Source organism: Solanum tuberosum, unplaced genomic scaffold, assembly GCF_000226075.1.
Source record: "Solanum tuberosum cultivar DM 1-3 516 R44 unplaced genomic scaffold, SolTub_3.0 scf00204, whole genome shotgun sequence".
In the NCBI taxonomy this organism is placed as follows: Eukaryota; Viridiplantae; Streptophyta; class Magnoliopsida; order Solanales; family Solanaceae; genus Solanum; species Solanum tuberosum.
In genome coordinates this window covers 156286-177477 of record NW_006239127.1, presented here as the reverse complement: position 1 = coordinate 177477, position 21192 = coordinate 156286, and the positions used below count along the sequence as shown (strand labels likewise).

General features: G+C 31.0%; 2 protein-coding genes and 1 pseudogene across 2 annotated transcripts; 2 read left to right on the top strand and 1 right to left on the bottom strand.

Annotated features, from left to right (window-relative positions):
- Window positions 1–5190: 5190 nt before the first annotated feature.
- Window positions 5191–6405, top strand: LOC102601967 (2-hydroxyisoflavanone dehydratase-like). Its single transcript, XM_006355487.2, has one exon. It carries the CDS (start codon window positions 5267–5269, stop codon window positions 6233–6235), a length of 969 nt encoding a protein of 322 aa, XP_006355549.1. The 5' UTR covers window positions 5191–5266; the 3' UTR covers window positions 6236–6405.
- A 2559-nt stretch (window positions 6406–8964) lies between these two features.
- Window positions 8965–10069, bottom strand: LOC102596579 (2-hydroxyisoflavanone dehydratase-like; annotated as a pseudogene).
- A 5482-nt stretch (window positions 10070–15551) lies between these two features.
- Window positions 15552–16406, top strand: LOC107062146 (uncharacterized). Its single transcript, XM_015312447.1, has 2 exons — window positions 15552–15902; window positions 15963–16406. Exons 1-2 carry the CDS (start codon window positions 15552–15554, stop codon window positions 16404–16406), a joined length of 795 nt encoding a protein of 264 aa, XP_015167933.1.
- Window positions 16407–21192: the final 4786 nt, after the last annotated feature.

Below are 21192 nucleotides of genomic sequence, written 5' to 3'. Positions count from 1 at the left end.
CTTTTATGATATTATGATTATGAGTTAACATCATGTTTTAAATAATTTTTCTTTTTCTTTATATTGCACTTGTTTTAAACTGCTTTATAATGAAATGAGTTCAGTTAAGTATTCATGAGTTGAGTATTTCAAGTCGAGTATCATATCTTTGAGTTGAGTTGAGTATCTTTGAAATCGATTATCTTATCCTTGAGTACTTCTGAGTTGAGTAAGTTTGAGTAGTTTTGAATATCCTTGAGTATTCCTTAAGTTGAGTAAGTTTGAAAAGAGGTAAGTATGTTTCCTTTTTATCAAGTTTCAAGCTTATGTTTATGTTTTAGAATTCCCCTTACATGCTCGTACATTCCACATACTGAGTCATTTGGCCTGCATCTTCTCATGATGCAGAGATCTGATGCAGAGATCATCAACAAGAGATTCGTTGATACATCAGGGAGTTCGAGTTAGCTATGGTGAGTCTTCTTGTTTCTGGAGGATTTCATTTACTTTTCAGTTTAGTCAGGATGTCGTGGGTCTTGTCTCGACTTCCATCTTTTAACAGTTAGAGGCTTCACAGATAGTCAGTATAGTTGAGAAGTCTGTATTATTCATTTATTTTTATTAAATGTTTTAAAGACTTAAGTGTCTATTTTATGGCGAGTTGAATATATTATTTTTATTCTAAGTTAAAGTTAAAGTTTTGAAAAGTTGAGTTTATTGAATTTTATTCAATTTAAGCTTTTGCATACTTAAGTTAGTCTTCCACTTGTAGTCAGCCAGGATGAGGGTTCGCTTGGGGGCCAGCAATGGTTCTTAAGTGTCGGCCACGTCCAGGGTGTAGACTCGGGTCGTGACAATATTAGTGACAATTCAATGAACTATGATGACTAAAAAAAAAATTTAAAAACTATACACAACTTCTTCTTCTTTTGGTATAGTGAAAAAATAAATAAAATAAAATTTTAAAATTGCTTATAAGTCACACGGATATGTACAACTTATGTGCATACAAGCAAAGTTATACTATGTATATAAGTGTCACAATCTGGATCTACACACCAGCCGAGGCACAGTACTCAGAATCACTAGTGGTCCCAAGCTAATCCTTGACATAACATATCAAAACATATCATATGAAACTAATGCGGAAGTTGAAACATATGCTTAACAGTCTTAATAAGGAAATCAACAAAGTCATGATGACTGAACAACTAATGTTTGAAATAAACCTCTAACATTTAAATCGAAGGAAACAAGTTTATCGGGACATGGCCCCCAATTACCTCAAATCAAATAACCACTAAAGTACTAAATTATGACTTACAACTGATCTAGGAAGTCCTCGAATAAGGAGGACTCACCAACTATTGGTTGGAACTGTTTCAACCTCACTCGCCACAAGTCTGAGTACGGAGGCCGAAATCTACATCATCAAAGAATGTAGAGCAGAGAAAGGTATTTCTCAGTACGTAAAATGTACTGAGTAAGTAAGGACACTAGCATAATCATAAAATTTCGTAACGAGGATAGTAAAATAAGGTTGCCAAAATCATATGCATAGTGAAAGAACTAAAGAAAAAATAGTTGGAGTACTTCATGTCTAAAAACCATTCACAGTCTTTCTTCAGAAGCATATATAGAGATGAGTCTATTTCAATATCCCTGCATAATCATAGTTGTAAATAAACATACTTAAAGTGAATTAAGTAGAGTTAAGAGCATATCGCAATAAAATGCATAAACTAGGGAGTTTCTTATAATCGATATTCACCATGTGAGCTCATGAGTCCAACAACTAACCAGTTGGGAGGGTTTCCCTATACCTTGCCAGAGTATAGGACTATTCATATCTATGTGGATCCACTATTCTGAGCTCTCAGGGTAAATGGTCAACCGACAAGACGGTAAAACATAATCCTACGGTGGCACGTAGTTATAGGACTTGGGTTTTCTAAAATCCGCATTCTCTCGGTCTAAATAGTCCTCCCAAAATAACATATATTCATATAATGCTCATAGATATGAAAACTATTTATCAGTTTGAATCATATATGAGACTAAGCTCAAAAGTCATATCTAAAGTAACCTGAATTTAGGTTGAAATTCATATCATATAGGACTTCATGCTTAAAGGTCATAAATATTTTAAGAAACCATGAAAATCATGCTAAATCAATACAATAAAGTTTTTAAAATCAAAGCGAAGCAATGAAAACATGAATTAATGAAGAATATCATAAGTTCATAAAAAAAGTCCTAGTTTTGCTTCTAACAATCTTAAAGAGTTCTTGAAAATCAAAATACTTTAGGCATCATGAGAGTGAAGGAATACTCTCATTGAAGCATTACATACCGTAGTAGGGAAGTTTGATGGAGAATCTTGAAAGATGAACCCTAGTCTTGATGTTTCTTGAAGTTCTTGAGCGTAGAATTTTAGGAGTGAATGAGAGGATTTAATTATGAAAAAAATTGATTTCCTACATGTTTTGGGTCATTTAAACAACTCCCCGGGTGTTTTTAGACCAAAAATACCCTTAAAAAATAAATACTTAGAGCTGGAGGACGAAATTTAATTTGAGTGGACAGTGAAGTCCATTTTATCTCCATATCGCGGAGCATTTTCCAGGTTAGAGTGTCTCTACTAAATAAGTCATAATTTTTTACTCAAAACTCGAATTAACGCAAAGTTGGCGGCGTTGGAAAGTAGACTCAGAAATCTTTATTTTGATAGGTTATCGGTCACTTAAATCTTCATATTCTAATATATATGTTAGTTTGAATTCGACCCTTATATGAACTCATGTGAAAACTTAGCCAATAAAAATGCTTTGAACTTTTTTCATTTTTGAGATACCTTACGACCTAAAATACATCTGATACACTTAGTATACTTAGTAAGGGACTTTACATACATTTAAAACTTAGAAATCATCGGGTTCGGACTTATATAAATACGAATGATGATTCGGATCTTTACTTAGGAGTTGAGAGGCGTTACAATAAGCCATTGGAAAGGAAAAATTCAATCAGCGGGAACATTCGTCTGAGCGAACTCAAAATGGGTGCTTGACTAATATAATACAAAGTATTTCAAGCTTAAGATAAGCCATGTCGCGTTATATCTCATTCGGGATTTAAATGAACTCTATTATTAAGATAGAACTTAAAAAAAAAATAACAAAAGCAAATAAAAGAATAGAGAAGTTTGTAGTAGTGTTTAATATTTCTTTCTATAATTAAAAAAAAAACATATATTCTCTAAATTATACTATTACATTTTAAAAGAATAATTATTATGTTTTTTTCAATTTTATAAGATTATTAAACAGATCAAGATATCCTAAGTTTTAAATAATCCTGGATTATATGAATCCTTTGACTTTTCGCCCATTTCTTAGGTTGTACGAAGTAGTTAATTTCTATAAATTTTCTATTAAATAAAAAGACATTGATAGGCTCTAGATATCCTATTTCAGCATTAATATATACGTGTGAAATTGGAACTTCATGACTTTTATAATTGCAAATAATGTTTAGTAATAAATAAAAATAGCTTGTTTGGATGATTACTTTTTCTTCTTTGGTTTCTCATTTGGTGTTTGGAATTCGCGTTGAAGCCTTGACTAAATTCAAATCGCGCACTACATGGTCTGTTGGGTGATAACGCTCTCAACAGAATTTTCTCCATATCCAGGACTTGAATCGAGACTTCTAGTTAAGGATGGACAGTTGCGCCACAACGCATGTTGGTTGGATGGTTATTACTTATTATATTGTATTGTGTTGTTAGTTTAAATACAATATTTATTTTGGTTAGATCGTGTTGATAAATTCATTGTTACGTAACAACGAAAAATCTCAATAATCATATTGTATCATATTCTAATATATTGATAGTCATAAAGAAAAAGCCTTTTTATTAAATTGATTTGGTAAACTAAACAATATACTAAAAAATAGAGTTCATTACTCAAAAGTCGCACAACTATTCAAATTTATTTAATAAAACCATCTTGACTCATTGAACATTCATCAACATAGCTTCTTCATGCTAATTCAATCGTCGATCCATAATTTGGAATGCTAGGTTACTGATATATCTTTTTTATTTCTATTTAATTTCAAAATAGATTGAATCAAAATGACTTTCGTATTAAAGTCCTTTACGTTTATATTGATATTTAAAGATAAAGCGATAAAAACTTCTAGAAGATAATATTATAAAAATCAGGAAATCCCCATAGAACCGACTTGCTGACCAAAAGAAGGCATTTACATAGGAATAGAGTATTAAATGAATAAGATATTAGGCAAAATAGTGATTTTGACTTCACACCAAATACCAATAATTCAAGCAAAGGCGGACCCGGAACCCCATCATCAAAAACGGAAAGTTCATTTATATCTCAACAAACAAGAAGAAATTAGTTGGATGGGACTCCCTCGATTTTAATTTAGGTGATACTTTCCGAATTTTGAGATATTAATAAATTTTTATTTATATTTTTTAAATATCTTGAACGGTAAATTATTGTAAGTATATTAATTTTTTACGTAATTTTTAAATTGTGTAAATTTTATTTTTAAAATACTTAAAAACTTCATGCTCAAAATCACTGTCAAAATAAATTATTTGACTCTAGAAATTAGAAATGTATCACATATATTGAGATAAAGAGAGTACTCTCTTCGTTCGCTTTTACTTGTCCATTTTCAACTTTACATGTCTCTTGAGAAATAAGTAGTATTCTTCTGTCTGATAATACTTGTTTACTATTAACTTTGCATACTTCTTAAGATACTAGAAATAGAATTGTAATTTTACTATATTACCCTTTGAATATTATACAATGTCTTGAAAAATGTAATAGATAAATTACTATAATTAATAATAAAGATAAATTTGTAACTAAGTGTAAAATTATCCATTGATTTCATAAAGTGGATAAATATTGTTGGACATCCCAAAAATAATATAGTGAACAACTATTGTTGAACGGAAGAAGTAGTTAATATGAATACTTCATCACTACACTCATACTAAATCATGTATAATTTTAAATCTTGAAAACGATTTTAAAAGAAAAATAATTATTATCGGAGGTAAAACGTTGGGAAAAAACATACATACTTTTAATACGGCAAACAAGTAAAAGTAAACGGACGGAAAAGTTAGTTTTTTTTTTTTCTCTATAAATAAACTAGACTTTGCTCCATCCATATCCAGACCAAAATACAACATTTCCATACTCTGCTTTTCTAACATTTGCACACTCTGTTTTCAACTATGGCAGCTTCCGACAACAACAATGACGTTGTCACTGATTTCTTCCCATACTATCGACTCTACAAAGACGGTCGAGTAGAACGTTTCTACGAACTTGCTGGTATACATGAAGTTCCACCATCGCTGGAAGATCCAGCGACTGGTGTATCATCAAAAGACGTGAGCATCTCTGCTCACGTCTCTGCTAGACTCTACCTTCCAAAAAACACCGCACCCAATCAAAAACTCCCCGTCTTAGTGTATTACCACGGCGGAGGACTTGTATTAGGATCCGCATTTTTCAAAACAGAGCATTGTTACCTCAACTATCTGGTTTCCGAATCAAATTGCATAGCGATCTCTGTAAATTACCGTCTTGCCCCTGAGCATGACATCCCGACAATCTATCAGGATTGTTGGGATGCTCTTCAGTGGGTCGCTTCACACTCTGTTTCTGATACAATTAACAAAGACCCGTGGATTGAAAACCATGGTGATTTTAACCGCGTGTTTGTAGGGGGTGACAGTGCTGGAGGTAATATAGTTTATAATATGATCATGAGAGCGGGGAGAGAAAAATTGATCGGTGATGTGAAACTTTTGGGTGCAATACTTGCATTTCCTTATTTGATGATACCATCTATTGAAAACTATGACAAAGGTTTGTCTTATAAGCTTTGGAATACCATTTGCCCGCTCTCTGAACGGGGAAATGATAGTCCAATGGTTAATCCAGTCTCGAAAAAGTGTCCTAGCTTATCGACGCTAGGATGCTCGAGACTTTTTGTGTGTACAGGAGAGAAAGACGAACTTGTCCCAGGAGAAGTTGCGACAAAATTCGCCGAAGCTGTGAAGAAAAGTGGATGGAAAGGGGAAATTGAGTCCATTTTATTTGAAGGTGAAGGTCATTGCTTTCAGTGTGAGAATCCTCAAGCTGAGAAATCTAAAGATTTGATCAAACGTATAGTTTCTTTCATCCAACGCGATTAACATGTGTTTTTAGAAATTATTATTATTTGCACGTTTCCTCGGAAAACAACCTCTCTACTTCTATGAGGTACAAATAAGGTCAGCATATATTCTATCTTTCACGTACTACAATGTTGTTATTGTTGTTGTATATTATTAATATTAATAGTAATAAATCTTGTTATCTTAAATTAGTGTTCTGTGGTGTAGATGAATTGTTAGAAGCTGTAAAGTGTTTGATATTGTTACATCTAGCAAATCAACTTTATCTGCTCCATGTTTGATTTGTGTGACCAGTATGTTTCGACATGTTTTGGATATATTTGGATTTGAATTATTGATTTTTGGAGTTCAATAATTAAAATTTATTTTTAATTAATCTATTTATGTTTGGATTGGGTCATTTTTCTTAAGTTTGATTTTGGATTAATCAAATTGGTTATTTAGAATTTTTTATTTTGAGCCTATAAGTTGATTTTTTTTGTTTAAAAGATGGATATCCTAATAAAGTATTCATGTTAAGTTATCTTAATAATTTCTCAATTAGTCACAATTATCCAAGTAAAATGTTCATTCAAACAATTAAACCGTTATCAAGGTAATTTCTAATCTAAACAAAGTAGAGCAAACAACGTTGCGAAGACAAAATTAATTTGCCAGTTAATCAGAAACGTATACGTAACCATTTTATAGATACATGTATTTGATTCATCTAGTAGCAAACCGTCCACGTCATAAATGAACGAGTCATATTCACCTTTTATATATTATAATAATAGTTCATATTTAAATCAATAACTACTCAAATTTTTTACAAACTCGATTTAAACATCAATTAATATTCTTCGTGAGGGACCACTGTGACACAATTCTTCAAATGACAATAAACAATACTGTCAAATGCATATTAAAATAATATAGTGGACAATTATTGTTGAACAGAAGAAATGATATTGTTGAACGGATGAAATAATATCATGACAAATAAGGCAAGAGAATGTTATTTTCATAGTTAGATCTTTAATAAAACTTCTACAATATAGTCTAGTCAACAAAGGCACTTTTGTTGGTTTATCAAATTACAAAGATGTTTAATTAACTAGCGTGTCAAATTATGTCACTTTGTTTCTTTCTATCATTTTTGCATAATACTAAAGTCGATAGTGTATGGTGTGACCTTGTTTCGTTCCATATGTGTTTGGGATATGATGATAATGAAAAAATATTCAGAAAAAATATATAGTATACAGTGTAATTAATTTATAATATTCAATAAAGTGGTGATATGTGTATAATTAATATTATTTTATGTATCTTTTTATTTTCAGACGCTTAGATAAAAATTTGTTACACTTTATTTATCGTTATCATGAATTAGGGGTACTAACTCAACTATGAACCAAAATAAGGGGTAATAGATGCATCTAAAGTTAAAGTGTATGAATAATTTTTTCGGGATATAAATTTAAGATGTAATATATGTAATTTTTCATCTTTAAATAAGAAATAATACCTAAAATGTTGATAATATGTTTCTTACTTTCACATATATGAGAACCTTCTAATTTAATTATATAAAAGTTATAAGAACACAATTTTTTAGAAGTGATTTTACATACCATAGTTTAAGCATCCTAATTCCTAATTAAGCTCCACTTGTTATGCCTACTTCTATTTAATACAATTTATGTGGAAAAAAAGTCTAACTATATTATATGGTTACCCTAAGAGAAAAAAAAAAAGGTCATGTCTAATACGAGTAATTAGTTTGTTTGATTACACAAAGCTTTTTTCTGGTTATTTATATTTGAATTTGACTAAATTTTATTTCGCATAAACAAGTATCATAATTGGATGTAATCACTCCTTTACAAATTAAAATAATTTTATATTTTGAGTTCGAATTTGAAACTTCTAATTAAAAAAACACTTATTACTCTATTAACAAACGATTATTTCAAGTTTCAACGTAAAACTTGACAAATTACACCAATTAGGATTCAAATTGTTCTCGTCTATTTTTATGTCTATATTAGTGACAATTCAATGAACTATGATAACTAAAAAGAATAAAATACAATATACACAACTTCTTCTTCTTTTGGTATAGTGAAAAAATAAATTAAATAAAAATTTTAAAATCGTTTATAAGTCACACGGATATGTACACTAACTCAAATGATCAGCGAGTTCATTAATATTTTGAAACCATAAACTTCAAATTGTGAATACACCTTTGTCAATAGGTATATAAGCTCCCTGCAGTGACACAATTTTTTTCCAAGGGCATGGATCTTTGCTGGAATGCAATTTACATAGATCAACTTTGCTATTATATGATATTAATCCATACATCTATGATATGAACTTGCAAGTTTTTGCAACGTTGTTTGCTTTACTTTGTTTAGATTAGAAATTACGTACCTTGATAATGGTTTAGTTGTTTGAATGGACATTTTACTTGAATGATTATGGCGTAAATTGAGAAATTATTAAAATAATTTGATATTGGATACTTTATTAGGATGTTCATCTTTTTAAAAGAAAGGAACTCAACTTAATTATAAGCTCAATATTGAAAACTCAAAATAAAGTTGATTTGCTCTCTTCTTCTATATAGTATATTTTATAACAATAGCAAACATATCGTTTATGGTAGATATTACATATCGTTAATTTAAGATAAGAAAATTTAATATTAATAGTATACCATAACAATAACAACATAGTAGTCTGAGAAATATAGAATATATGCAGACCTTATTTTTATCTGGAAAAGGTAAAGCAGTTGTTTCAGGAGGAAACTCGTCACGAGGGCAAATAATAAGACACAGATCACTTGCGTTGGATAAAAGAAGCCATACGTTTGATCAAATCTTTAGATTTCTCAGCTTGAGGATTCTCACACTGAAAGACATGACCTTCACCTGCAACTTCAATAAATTCAACTTCCCCTTTCCATCCGCTTTTCTTCACAACTTTGACGAATTTTGTCCCAACTTCTGCTGGGACAAGTTCGTCTTTTTCTCCCGTACACACAAAAAGTCTCGAGCACCCTAGCATCGATAAGCCAGGGCTCTTTGTCGAGACTGGATTAACCATTGGATTATCATTTCCCCCTCAGAGAGCGGGCAAATGTTATTCCAAAGCTTGTAAGCCAAACCTTTATCGAAGTTTTCAATCGATGGTATTATTAAATAAGGAAATGCAAGTATTGCACCCAAAAGTTTCACATCTCCGATCAATTTTTCTCTCCCCGCTCTCATGATCATATTATAAACTATATTGCCTCCAGCACTATCACCCCCTACAAACACACGGTTGAAATCACTGTGGTTTTCAATCCACGGGTCTTTGTTAATTGTATCGAAAACAGAGTGTGACGCGACCCACTGAAGAGCATCCCAACAATCCTGGTAGATTGTCGGGATGTCATGCTCAGGGGCAAGACGGTAATCTACAGAAATCGCTATGCAATTTGATTCAGAAACCAGATGGTTGAGGTAACAATGCTCTGTTTTAAAAAATGCAGATCCTATTACAAGTCCTCCGCCGTGGTAATACACTAGAACGGGGAGTTTTTGATTGGGTGCGGTGTTTTTTGGAATGTAGAGTCTAGCGGAGACGTGAGCAGAGATGCTTACGTCTTTTGATGATACACCAGTCGTTGGATCTTCCAGCGATGGTGGAACTTCGTGTACACCAGCAAGTTCGTAGAAACGTTCTACTTGACCGTCTTTATAGAGTCGATAGAATGGAAAGAAATCAGTGACAACATCATTGTTGTTGTTGTTCTTGCTGTCGTCGGAAGAGGCCATAGTTCAAATAGAGTATGCAAATGTTAGAAAAATAGAGTATGGAAATATTGGGTTGGAGATGGATGGAACATAGTGTAGTTTATATATAGAGAGAAAAAAAGGTCACTCTTCGCCTTTGTTTATTTTTACTTCTTCACTATATTAGAAGCACATAATTTTTTTATAATTTATCTTTAACATTAATTATTGATTTTTCAAATCAGTTTCAAGATTTAAGATCATACATCTATGTGACATATTTCAAATTTCGAAAGTCAAACAATTTTATTTTAACTGTGATTTCGAGCATCACATATTTAAGTGTTTTAAAATAAAATATACATATATTTAAATTACTATATAAAAATTTCTATAAATTTTAATATTTGACATTTAAAAAAAATATAAAGAATATAAGTTTAAAAAATAAATAAACACACTATAGATAAAAACTTCGAGAAGATAATACTACGAAAATCAAGATAGTCCTTCGAAATCGACCAACTAAGATAGGCACTAGAGGACTTAAATGCTAAAATAGGGTATCTAGTGCCTATCAATTTCTTTTTATTTAATAGAAAATTTATAGAAATTAACTACCCTATAAAACTTAAGAAATTGGGCGATTATTTAATAGAAAATTTATGGAAATTAACTACTCTATACAACTTAAGAAATTGGGCGATTATTTAATAGAAAATTTATGGAAATTAACTACTCTATACAACTTAAGAAATTGGGCGATTATTTAATAGAAAAATTATGAAAATTAACTACTCTATACAACTTAAGAAATTGGGCGAAAATTCAAAGGATTCATATTATCCACGATTATTTTAAAACTTAGGGATATCTTGATCTGTTTAATAATCTCATAAAATTGAAAAAATATAATAATTATTCTTTTAAAAAGTAGTAGTATAATTTAGAGAATATATGTGTGTGTGTTTTTTTTATATAGAAGGGAATATTAAGAGTCTAGAGCCAAAAGGGCCAAAAAAATTGAGTAAAATTTTCAAAGGGTAACAAAAGATAAAGATCAAAATCAAAAGGGTAACATTTTGATGGAATGTGGATGCGGTTAAATCGTATATAGGAAGACGCAGCCTGATATGCACCTTACCAGACGCAAGCTGACCTGTGCTTTGTAAGGCGCTTATCGGTGTGCGCCTTACAATTAAAAAACGTTTAAAATATTATTCCTCCTCCATTATTTATTCAACTGTTTTGTTGTTGTGTTTTCATGTTTTTTTTTTCTTTTCTATTTTCACTATTTATTTATATGTAAATAAAAATGTAAGTGATGCAATCAAGTCGCTATTTAGGCGTTTAGTTCGGTTCCGTCCGATTTTGAAGTTTATCAATTTGACTTATTGGTTATTGATTTGTAGACATGCTAACCCATTAAGAAAAAACCTCAAACTATTAAGAACCGATAACATGATAACAAAAAAAAAATCAAAATTGTTATCAATTAATTATTGAACCCATTCAATTTGAATCGATCATAAATCAATTTGTTAAGCAAAATTTTAAAGTAGTAAGGACAAATACCTTGTAAGGCACATAGGACATCACGCTTTACTTTAGGTTTTTAGTTTTTACCACGTTGAGGTTAGGTAAAATATTTTCATATTCATACTCTATACAATATCTATATTATGAGTATTTTTTAAAAAAATAAAAAAATCATATGTTAATAGTGAAAAGTAAAAGCAAATAAATATTTTCAATATAATGGATAAGATTCATGACTTTTTAAATTTAATTGATAATATATATATAAATATATCATCATTTTAATATGTATATTTTATAAAATTACAAGCCTATATATGTGAGTACGTATATCTACAAATAAGTGTGTGCCACGAGAGATTAATTTATGATCGATTTAAATTTAATGGTTTCAATATTTAATTGATAACAATTTTGATTTTTTTAAAATAATAAAGTCTCTCTCAAATATTTATCAAAAATATATGTTGAAGTTGAGGTTCGAATTGTCAATCTTAAAAGACAATATATATAAGACAACTTGTTAAATTATGTCACTTTGTTTCTTTCTATTATGTTTGCATAATACTAATATACATAGTCGATAAAAAAAATTCGTAAGAGCTTATGGTGTGACCTTGTTTCATCCCCTTGCCCTTATGTGGATGATAATGAAAAAGTATTTGGAGAAAAGAAAAATATGGTATAGTCATACTGATACGTGTACAATTAATATATTTTTATGTTGTTCTTTTATTTTTCAGACGCTTAAATAAAAATTAGTTACACTTTATCTATCATTGTCATGGATTAGGGGTACTAACTCAACTATGAACAAAAATAAGGAGTAATAGATGCATCTAAAGTTAAAGTGTATGGAAAAAAAATTCAAATATAATTTTAAGATGTAATATATGTAATTTTTATTTTTAAATAAATAAGAAATAATACCTAAAACGTTGAGAATATGTTTCTCACTTTCACATATATGAGAACCTTCTAATTTAATTATAAATTATATAAAAGTCATGAGAACACAAATTTTTATAAGTGATTTTACATGCCATAGTGCAAGCATCCTAATTAAGCGCCACTTATTATGCCCACTTCTATTTAATACAAATTTATGTGGAAAAAATAGTCTAAATATAGTATATGGTTAGCCTAAGCATATATGTTTCATAAGTACAAATTTGTTCCTCTTTTGATTCTACTCTCATGAGATTTATTCATGATTTGGGGGTCGTTAGTGACATATTTCTCGAACTAAAATTATTTAGATTTGATCTCTGAATATTTCATGAATATGCAGAATATTCGAGATGTCTTTTCAAGGAAATATAGTTCCCTTTATATAGGCATGAACAAGGGTTTAGGGTTAAGAAGCCTTCAAGAATCCTTATTAGAATTGAACACACTTTGTAGAGTTCCAACTCGAAGAGTCCCACAAAATTTCAATCTCTACACATTCATCTGAGCAAACTCAAAATGGGTGCTCGACTAATATAATAAGGGAAATTTTCGCGTTTAGCTACAGTAATTAAAGTAATTAATCAAATTAGCTAAAGTTTGAATAATTACCAACAATAGCTATAGCTACAGCTGTAATCGCTTCTTATAAAAGATACTTTTTTTTTCTACAGCTGTAATTTGTATAAATAGAATTCAATTATTTTGAAACTTAATGGCGGTAATATCGGCTTGAAGAGGTATAAAATCCCTTAATTCACTCACCAATCTAGCTAGCAAATCACTTCTCTTCTGAGATCGTCTTCTTCTGAGATCGTCGGATCAGCGACTACAATCAATTTTCTTCTGAGATCGTCGTATTGGCGACTACAATTCAAAAACAAATCAATCGATTTCATTGTTGATTATACAGCAGGTACATAATACAATGAATTTCATCTGTTTTCTGTTTGGTGCTCTGGAGTTTTGGTTGAATCTATTGATATTTAGGTCTTCTAATTGAAGAAACTGATTCAATTGTATTTTAATTGATCTATAATTGTATAAACTATTTAATCAAAATTCAAATCGGAATGAATAATCGGAGCTTTGATTGAATGTATGTTTCAATTGTTTCCTGTGCAGTTAGTTTGTATAAAGTTATTTTGATTTGTAAAATTGTATAAATTAGTTTTAGTTGAATTGCAATTTGAATATGTATAATTCATTGATAGTTGTAGTTTATGTGTAATTAGTGTTTGTATAAATGTAGACTTTTACATCTACAGTTGTATAATTGAGCTATTTCAGTGATTAATTGTATAAAATAGTTGGAAGAATAGAACCGTGTTAATTATTGTATAAATTAGTTGTTATAAAGTGATTTTGATTTGTAAAATTGTATAAATTAGTGTATGTATAAATGGATTAATAACAACTGATTTATACTTATATTTAATTGTATACAGGAATGTCTTCCATAACTATTTTGGTAATGCATTCTGGAAAATGGGATGATGCAAACTGTTATGTTGACTATGTTATTGAGGGAGTGTTTTTAGAGAAAATGCCTCATTTACAGAGTTGTATAATATAATTGCAACTCAACTAGCTGTGGATGTGATTGTGAAGGTACTAAAAATTGAATATAAGGTTGATCAGAGCAGTACTAGGATGGTGATACACAATGAGATGGGGGTGCGGGTATATGTAATGCTAAAAAAATCTACAAATGAATTTAACAAATACCCCCTTTGTATAACTATTTCTGATAGGTGTTATCAGATAGTGAACATTGTGAAAGTTTAACTACGGTAGCATCTGGTATTTCTGGATCACTTTGTATAACTGGTTTTGAGGAATTTGAAAAACAGAAACTGACAGTTGCAGAGATAGTAAATCCCCTCGATACCTTTCAAATGGAGAATTGCAGTGTGGTGATTACTGATCCATCACATAAGTATGTAAAGGTAGATCAAGTATACAATAATAAAGCTACAATGAAGTGTGTGATGGAGCAATATGCAATTGCGGAACGATTTCAGTTTAAAACAAAGAGGTCAAATTCAATCAGGTAACATCATTTGTATAAATCTGTTCAACTATTAGTAGGTGTATAATTTTGACTTGTCTGTATATATTGGTTATTTTACGTGTAGTTATACACTTGTGTGTTTCTCTGATGAATGCGATTGGTTAATGAAGGCCTCAGATATTAACAAATCAGGAATGTTTAGAATAAGAGCGTTCAACGTTGAACATAAATGTTCACTGAAAGATATGGTGTATTCACAACGACAAGTAACAAGCAATTTAGTTGGAGGAATTGTTAAGCCTAAATTGGTAGATCATAAAAGGAAATACACACCTACTGACATAAGAAAAGATATAAAGCTGGATCTTAGTGTTGATATAACTTACATGTTGGCTTGGAGAGCTAAAGAAAGGGCTTTGATTTCTTTGAGGGGCACGCCAGGGGGATCCTACAGCAAACTACTTGAGTATTTGTATATATAGGGTATTACATATCCAGCATCCCATATACGCTTGCAGAAAACATATGAAGATAGGTTTTTGTACCTATTTGTTGCATTGGATCCTTTCATCAAAAGATTTGACCATTGTCGACCTGTAGTCGTGGTTGATGGGAGTCACCTCCGAGGACCTTATAATGGAACTTTTGTAGCAGCAAGCACGACTGACGGTGTAGGTATATAAATATGTATTTTATATTTTATATATACATATATGAATTCTGAATGACTGTTAGACATAACTCTTTGTATATATATTTATAATCTGCAATTCTGTAACTGTATAAATATGTATGTGTAGGTCATATATTTCCACTAGCATACGGTGTCTTAGATTCAGAAAATGATGCCTCTTGAACATGGTTCTTTGAACAACTAAGAGAATCGTATGGGGAAAAGAACAATATGTGTATTGTGTCTGATAGAAACGATAGCATCATAAAGGTTGTTACACAAGTGTATAATGATGTGCAACACTATGCTTGTATGTGGCACCTTTGGAAGAATGTTCAGACAAAGTACAGAAAATTTCATGAAAAATTAAGTCCAGTAATCTATACAATGGCTAAGACGTCCAATCAATCAGATTTTGATAGGCTAATGAAGATAGTAGAGAAGGTAGATATACGAGTAAAGAAATACTTGGAGTTAGCTGGATATGATAAGTGGTCTAGGATTTATGCACCAGTTCATCGTGGTTGGTCAATGACATCGAATATAGCAGAAAGTATAAATGCGGCATTAGTTTCAGCAAGAGAATTGCCAATTTATGATTTTCTAGAGGAAGTTAGGATGATGTTTGGCAGATGGAATTGTGATAACAAAAAAGAGGCATCATTCACATTTACTCCCTTGATTGGAAAATTTCAGGAGATACTCAAAATCAATGAAGCAATGAGTACACGACTGATGGTATGGTTTCTATATATTTGTACATAATAATCTGTTTTGATCTATTTTTGTATATTATAGGTTTTTCCGTCAACTGAATATGTTCACAATGTCAATGATAAAGGTAGAAATTATATAGTTTGTCTTCAGAAGAAAAGGTGTACTTGTGGAAGCTTTCAGTATGAAGAAATACCATGTGAACATGCTTGGGCTGTTCTGAAGTTCAAGAGTTTACGACCAGATGAGTTCTGCTCGAATTTATACACACCGACAATAGTGTTGAAGACTTATGGTTTTCCAATATACCCATTGCCAGATAAAATAGAGTGGGTGGTCCCTGGATACATAATGACTGATTTAGTTCTGCCTCCAGAATTCAAAAGGCCTACTGGAAGACCAAGAAAAAAGGCTCGCGACAAATCAGCAAGAGAGATGTTTGAATCTAAGGGGACAAATACATGCAGTACATGTGGTATTGCAGGTCACAATAGGCGTTCTTGTAGAAATCATCCTTGGGAAGTTTAGAAATGATTCAATTTGAAACGTCTATGATGATTTTATACATTTCATATTGCCTCACTTTTGACATTTGAATATTATTTGAGTTGTATAGATACATGATCACAATTGGTGTTTAACAGGTACCCCCTATGTAATACTATTTACAAATGAATTTAACAGGTACCCACTATGTATAACTATTTTCGATATGTGTTATCAGAACAGTGAATTTTATGAAAGTTGAACTACGTATAAATTAGTGTTCTTATACAAAAGAAAGCAATTGTATAATCTGTTTTGGTATACATATACAAAAGATCAATTGTATAATTTGTGTTTGTATAAAGCGAGAAAGAGAGAAAGACAAAAAAAAACTGGGCAGGAGAAAATCGTATTTGTATAATCAAAAGTGTATAGGACGAAAATATATGCATTTGTATCTGTATATACAATTTTCTCCCTCTTTATACAAACACAAAGACAATGTATACATTTGTGTTTGTATAAATTGAGAGAGGGGAGAGAGGGGGATGAAAATATATGTATATATACAATTTTCTCTCGCTTTATATAAATACAAACACATTTTTATACATTTGCGTTTTTGTATAAAGTGAGAGAGGCGAGTGAGGGAGCAAGATGTGGGAGAGTGGTGAGCGAGATCTTGGAGAGAGGAGAGAGGGGAACAAAAATATATGCATATATACAATTTCTCTTGATTTATACAAAAAAAAACACATTTTATACATTTGTTTTCTTGTATAAAGTGAGAGAGGGGAACAAATATATAGGTATATATACAATTTTCTATAGTAATAATTGCGTTTGTATAATGATTTCTCAATTAAGTTGTATAATTATTCAAAAATTATTGTATAATATGTCAAACTATTCATTTGTATAAATTAGTATATATCAGTTTATATTCACGAAAAAATTTGTATAATATATAAAACATCAACAAATAAAAACGCAAATCTGAGTTCATTAAACAAAATAATAGAGCCAACAAAATGTTGTTCCCATCAAACTGGAATATTCAAAAAGTATTACTGCTAATACAAGATTCCAAACAAACATAAAAAAACAAAAACATTAAGTGATTGTGATACGTTCACTACTATCCACATCAACGTTTGATCTGATTGGCTTGGCTGGTGCCTCACTGTCACTAATCGCCTCAGCTTGATTTTTGCGCATGCCATAATTCCACAACAACGCTACATATCTGCTACGCATAAAATCAGGATCAAATGGACCTGTTGGAATGTCATTGCCATCACTCAAGAACTCTACATATGCCGAAATGTATAGACCATAATCCCTATGTACAAATACATAAAAATACAAGGTATTTTTCAACAGTTGAATTTTGAAAAAAGGTCATCAAAAAAGGACAAGTGTATAATAACTTACAAGCTGCCATGAGGTTGCCGAGGGATATCATTCACATAAACAATGTCAAAGGAATCAAAATCTGTGTGCAATCTGTGTTTCGGGTGTGAAAGAACATCCAATCCTTTCTTTTGATAAAATCCATACATTGAAAGATACCTGGGTATAAGTTGTGCATATTTTTTTATCTCAACGAGTACGTATGAATCATGGATGACATCTCTGAGTGAATCATATACTATTATACAACGTTCGTTAAAGAACACAACAATCAATACCCAATGTAATCTCTCCTTCACATTAACCGGAATGAATATAGTATCAACAGTAAACCAAGGCACAACAACATGCATCCTATATCCATTAATATATTCAAGAATAGTCTCTTCATAGATGGCCTTAGACGCGAGAGTATTGGTTCCAAAATATACAACCCAAATATTGTGAATCAGCGTGTTAAAATAACAGTTAACAATGCTGAAGGTGTATATGCTGCTAGGATTGTACTTTCCCTTTTTCCTCAAATAGTACAATATCACATTTATGTGCTGTAGGAATTAAAGTAAACACAAAAGAAAATATTATACAAATGCAATAAATTTATATTGTAAAAATAAATAGAGCAAAAGTTATACCGAATTATCCAGCACTTGTCCAGGGTTAGCTAGTTTGTAGAACCAATTCTTGTCAGAAACAATGCATATACCAAAATTCATGTGCTCCTTTATGGTACACTGTTTCTTTTTATATCGATCATTAGCATTTTTCCTATTATTGAAGTTGAAAGGTTATGTACAACTGATATGTAATATACATAATTGTGAAATTATATATATTATACAAATTAAACATGAGTGGTATAATTTAATTTTTATTATATAAATGTACACTTACTTGTTTTGGTGTCTAGCAAGAAGACCTTGTCTTAACCATTTCTAGAAATCGGTATATAGCGATGTATCATGTGTTCCACTAATAGAATCAAATGGATACTTTTGTTCAAAGATTACAGGCAACTTTGAAGAACTACCTAAAATGAGATAATAAGTAATTGTAGACTGTATAAATCATGATTGTATATGTATAAATCAAAATAAATGTATAAATTTGAAATTATACCAGAAAAAGATTCAAAAGTTGTAATGTATGGCGATGTATTATATCGACCTGGACGCCTAATTCGATGCATTGGTGTCTCATCCACCACTACTGCCCCTGAATGTAAGACAAGACTTCTTTCTGGGTTGAGTCTCGAAAGTTGTAGACCAGGAATTAGTATGGGAGATTATGTTAGGACTGTATTGTAGCTTGCATCAGCAGGAGATATCATCTGAATCGGTGCAACACATATGATGTGTTCTTCAGGTGGTAAATCATGACCAACAACCTTAAAATGATATAAACACAAACTTTTAATAAATAAAAGAGTTGATCAGTTATACAAAATTCTTAATATGATAGGAAGCTTCAAAGACTGACCAACAGGCAAAAAATAATAATCAAATTTTAGATAAATGTGTATGCAAACAGAGACTTTATACATAAAAGTTCAAAGCATAAATACATAATACAAAAATATAAGTTAAGAACATAATCAAACCTCCTTCTTTTCTTGATCTAGTGACAACTCATCTGTTATGGGGACCTTCAATAAATAACAATGTTCATAAATTAACATATGAACATATATTGTATAACATTTATAAAAACAGGTGTTGTATAATAAATATGGATTTCAATTTGTATATATAAGTGATTACAGAAATAAACAGTTGAAAGTTGCACATATACGTTCAGATAATATTGAATTACCTCATTGTTCTCTAAGTTATTCATTTCATCTGGATGTTGTAGTCCGGAACTTGAAGATGGAGACTGTATAGGTAACTGCGGCATGTCCCCAATTGGAGATTTCGGTGAAACTTCTAAATCAGAATCCTGAAACGTACTTTCATAAATTCAACATACAAAATTATCAATGTGTATAGACGTATACAAAAAATCATGTAAGGCATAATCAAACCTCTAAGATTGTATCATCCGGTGATAACTCATCAGTGATGGGAACCTTCAAAGACTGACCAACAGTCTTGGATTTAATTAATTTCTAAAAATATATCAAATACAAACAAAGATATACAAAGGCAACAAAAAAATAAAAACAAACCTCCGAAATCTTTTCATCCGGTGATAACTCATCAATGATAGGATGCTTCAAAGACTGACCAAAAGGCAAAAAAACACAATTTTTTAATAAATGTGTATGCAAACAGAGACTTTATACATAAAAGTTCAAAGCATAAATACATAATACAAAATCAAACCTCCTCGTTTTCCTGATCTAGTGACAACTCATTTGTTACGGGGACCTTCAATAAATAACAATGTTCATAAATTAACATATGAACATATATTGTATAACAATTATACAAACAAGTATTGTATAATAAATATAGATTTCAATTTGTATATATAAGTGATTATAGAAATAAACAGTTGAAAGTTGCACATATACGTTCAGATAATATTGAATTACCTCATTGTTCTCTAAGTTATTCATTTCATTTGGACGTTGTAGTCCGGAACTTGAAGATGGAGACTGTATAGGTGACTGCGGCATGTCCCCAATTGGAGATTTCGGTGGAACTTCTAAATCAGAATCCTGAAACGAACTTTCATAAATTCAACATACAAAATTGAATTTATATAACAAATGTAATTATATGTTTGAATACAAAACCTCGACAGTTGATTTTTTGGCGTTAATGGCTTTCAATACAACATTGAAGTTGTCTTGTATCAACTTTCTTAAATCTGTAAACTCTTCTTTAACCTAGAAATGCATGAAGGTATGAATTTTAAAAATGTTTAAAATAAATATATAACAATATGTGCAATAGTATTATACTTACAGACAATTTGAATAAATCAAATTCAACACGCGAAATGTTGATTTGAGATGAATCGTTATTTGATGTTGTAACACATGTATCATCCAATTTTTTATGTTTGACAGGTAATTGTTTGATGACTGGCTTGGTTACAACAACAGCAGGTTGCTTTGTGTGCCTCACACGTCGAGTCTTCACTGATGGAGAGACTGGGGCATTACGTGTTTGTGGCCTTTGCATATCGTGATCTTGAACAACTTTGAGTGGGGTCTTCTTTGGTATAACCGGGACATATTGCCTAAGCCTCTTCATGGTAGGTAAGATATCTGAATCAGATACAACCTTTTCATTTCCCTTATTATTAATTGATTTTGGTGGGTCTTGAAAGTCATCATCTGAATCAAGGGATTGTATAACATCATCTGCTTCAATGTTGGAAGGTGGTATTGATGGTGTAGCTGTATCAGATTGGACATACTCCGGCGGCAATGGAATAATTGCAATTTCCAATGGGGTTGGAGTTA

What these genes read in the sequence shown, in the direction of transcription:
- LOC102601967 (XM_006355487.2), top strand. Translation starts at nt 5,267, where the DNA reads ATGGCAGCTTCCGACAACAACAATGACGTTGTCACTGATTTCTTCCCA.
- LOC107062146 (XM_015312447.1), top strand. Translation starts at nt 15,552, where the DNA reads ATGGCTAAGACGTCCAATCAATCAGATTTTGATAGGCTAATGAAGATA. An exon ending in CAATGAGTACACGACTGATG is followed by an intron (nt 15,903 to 15,962) that starts GTATGGTTTCTA and finishes TGTATATTATAG; the next exon opens with GTTTTTCCGTCAACTGAATA.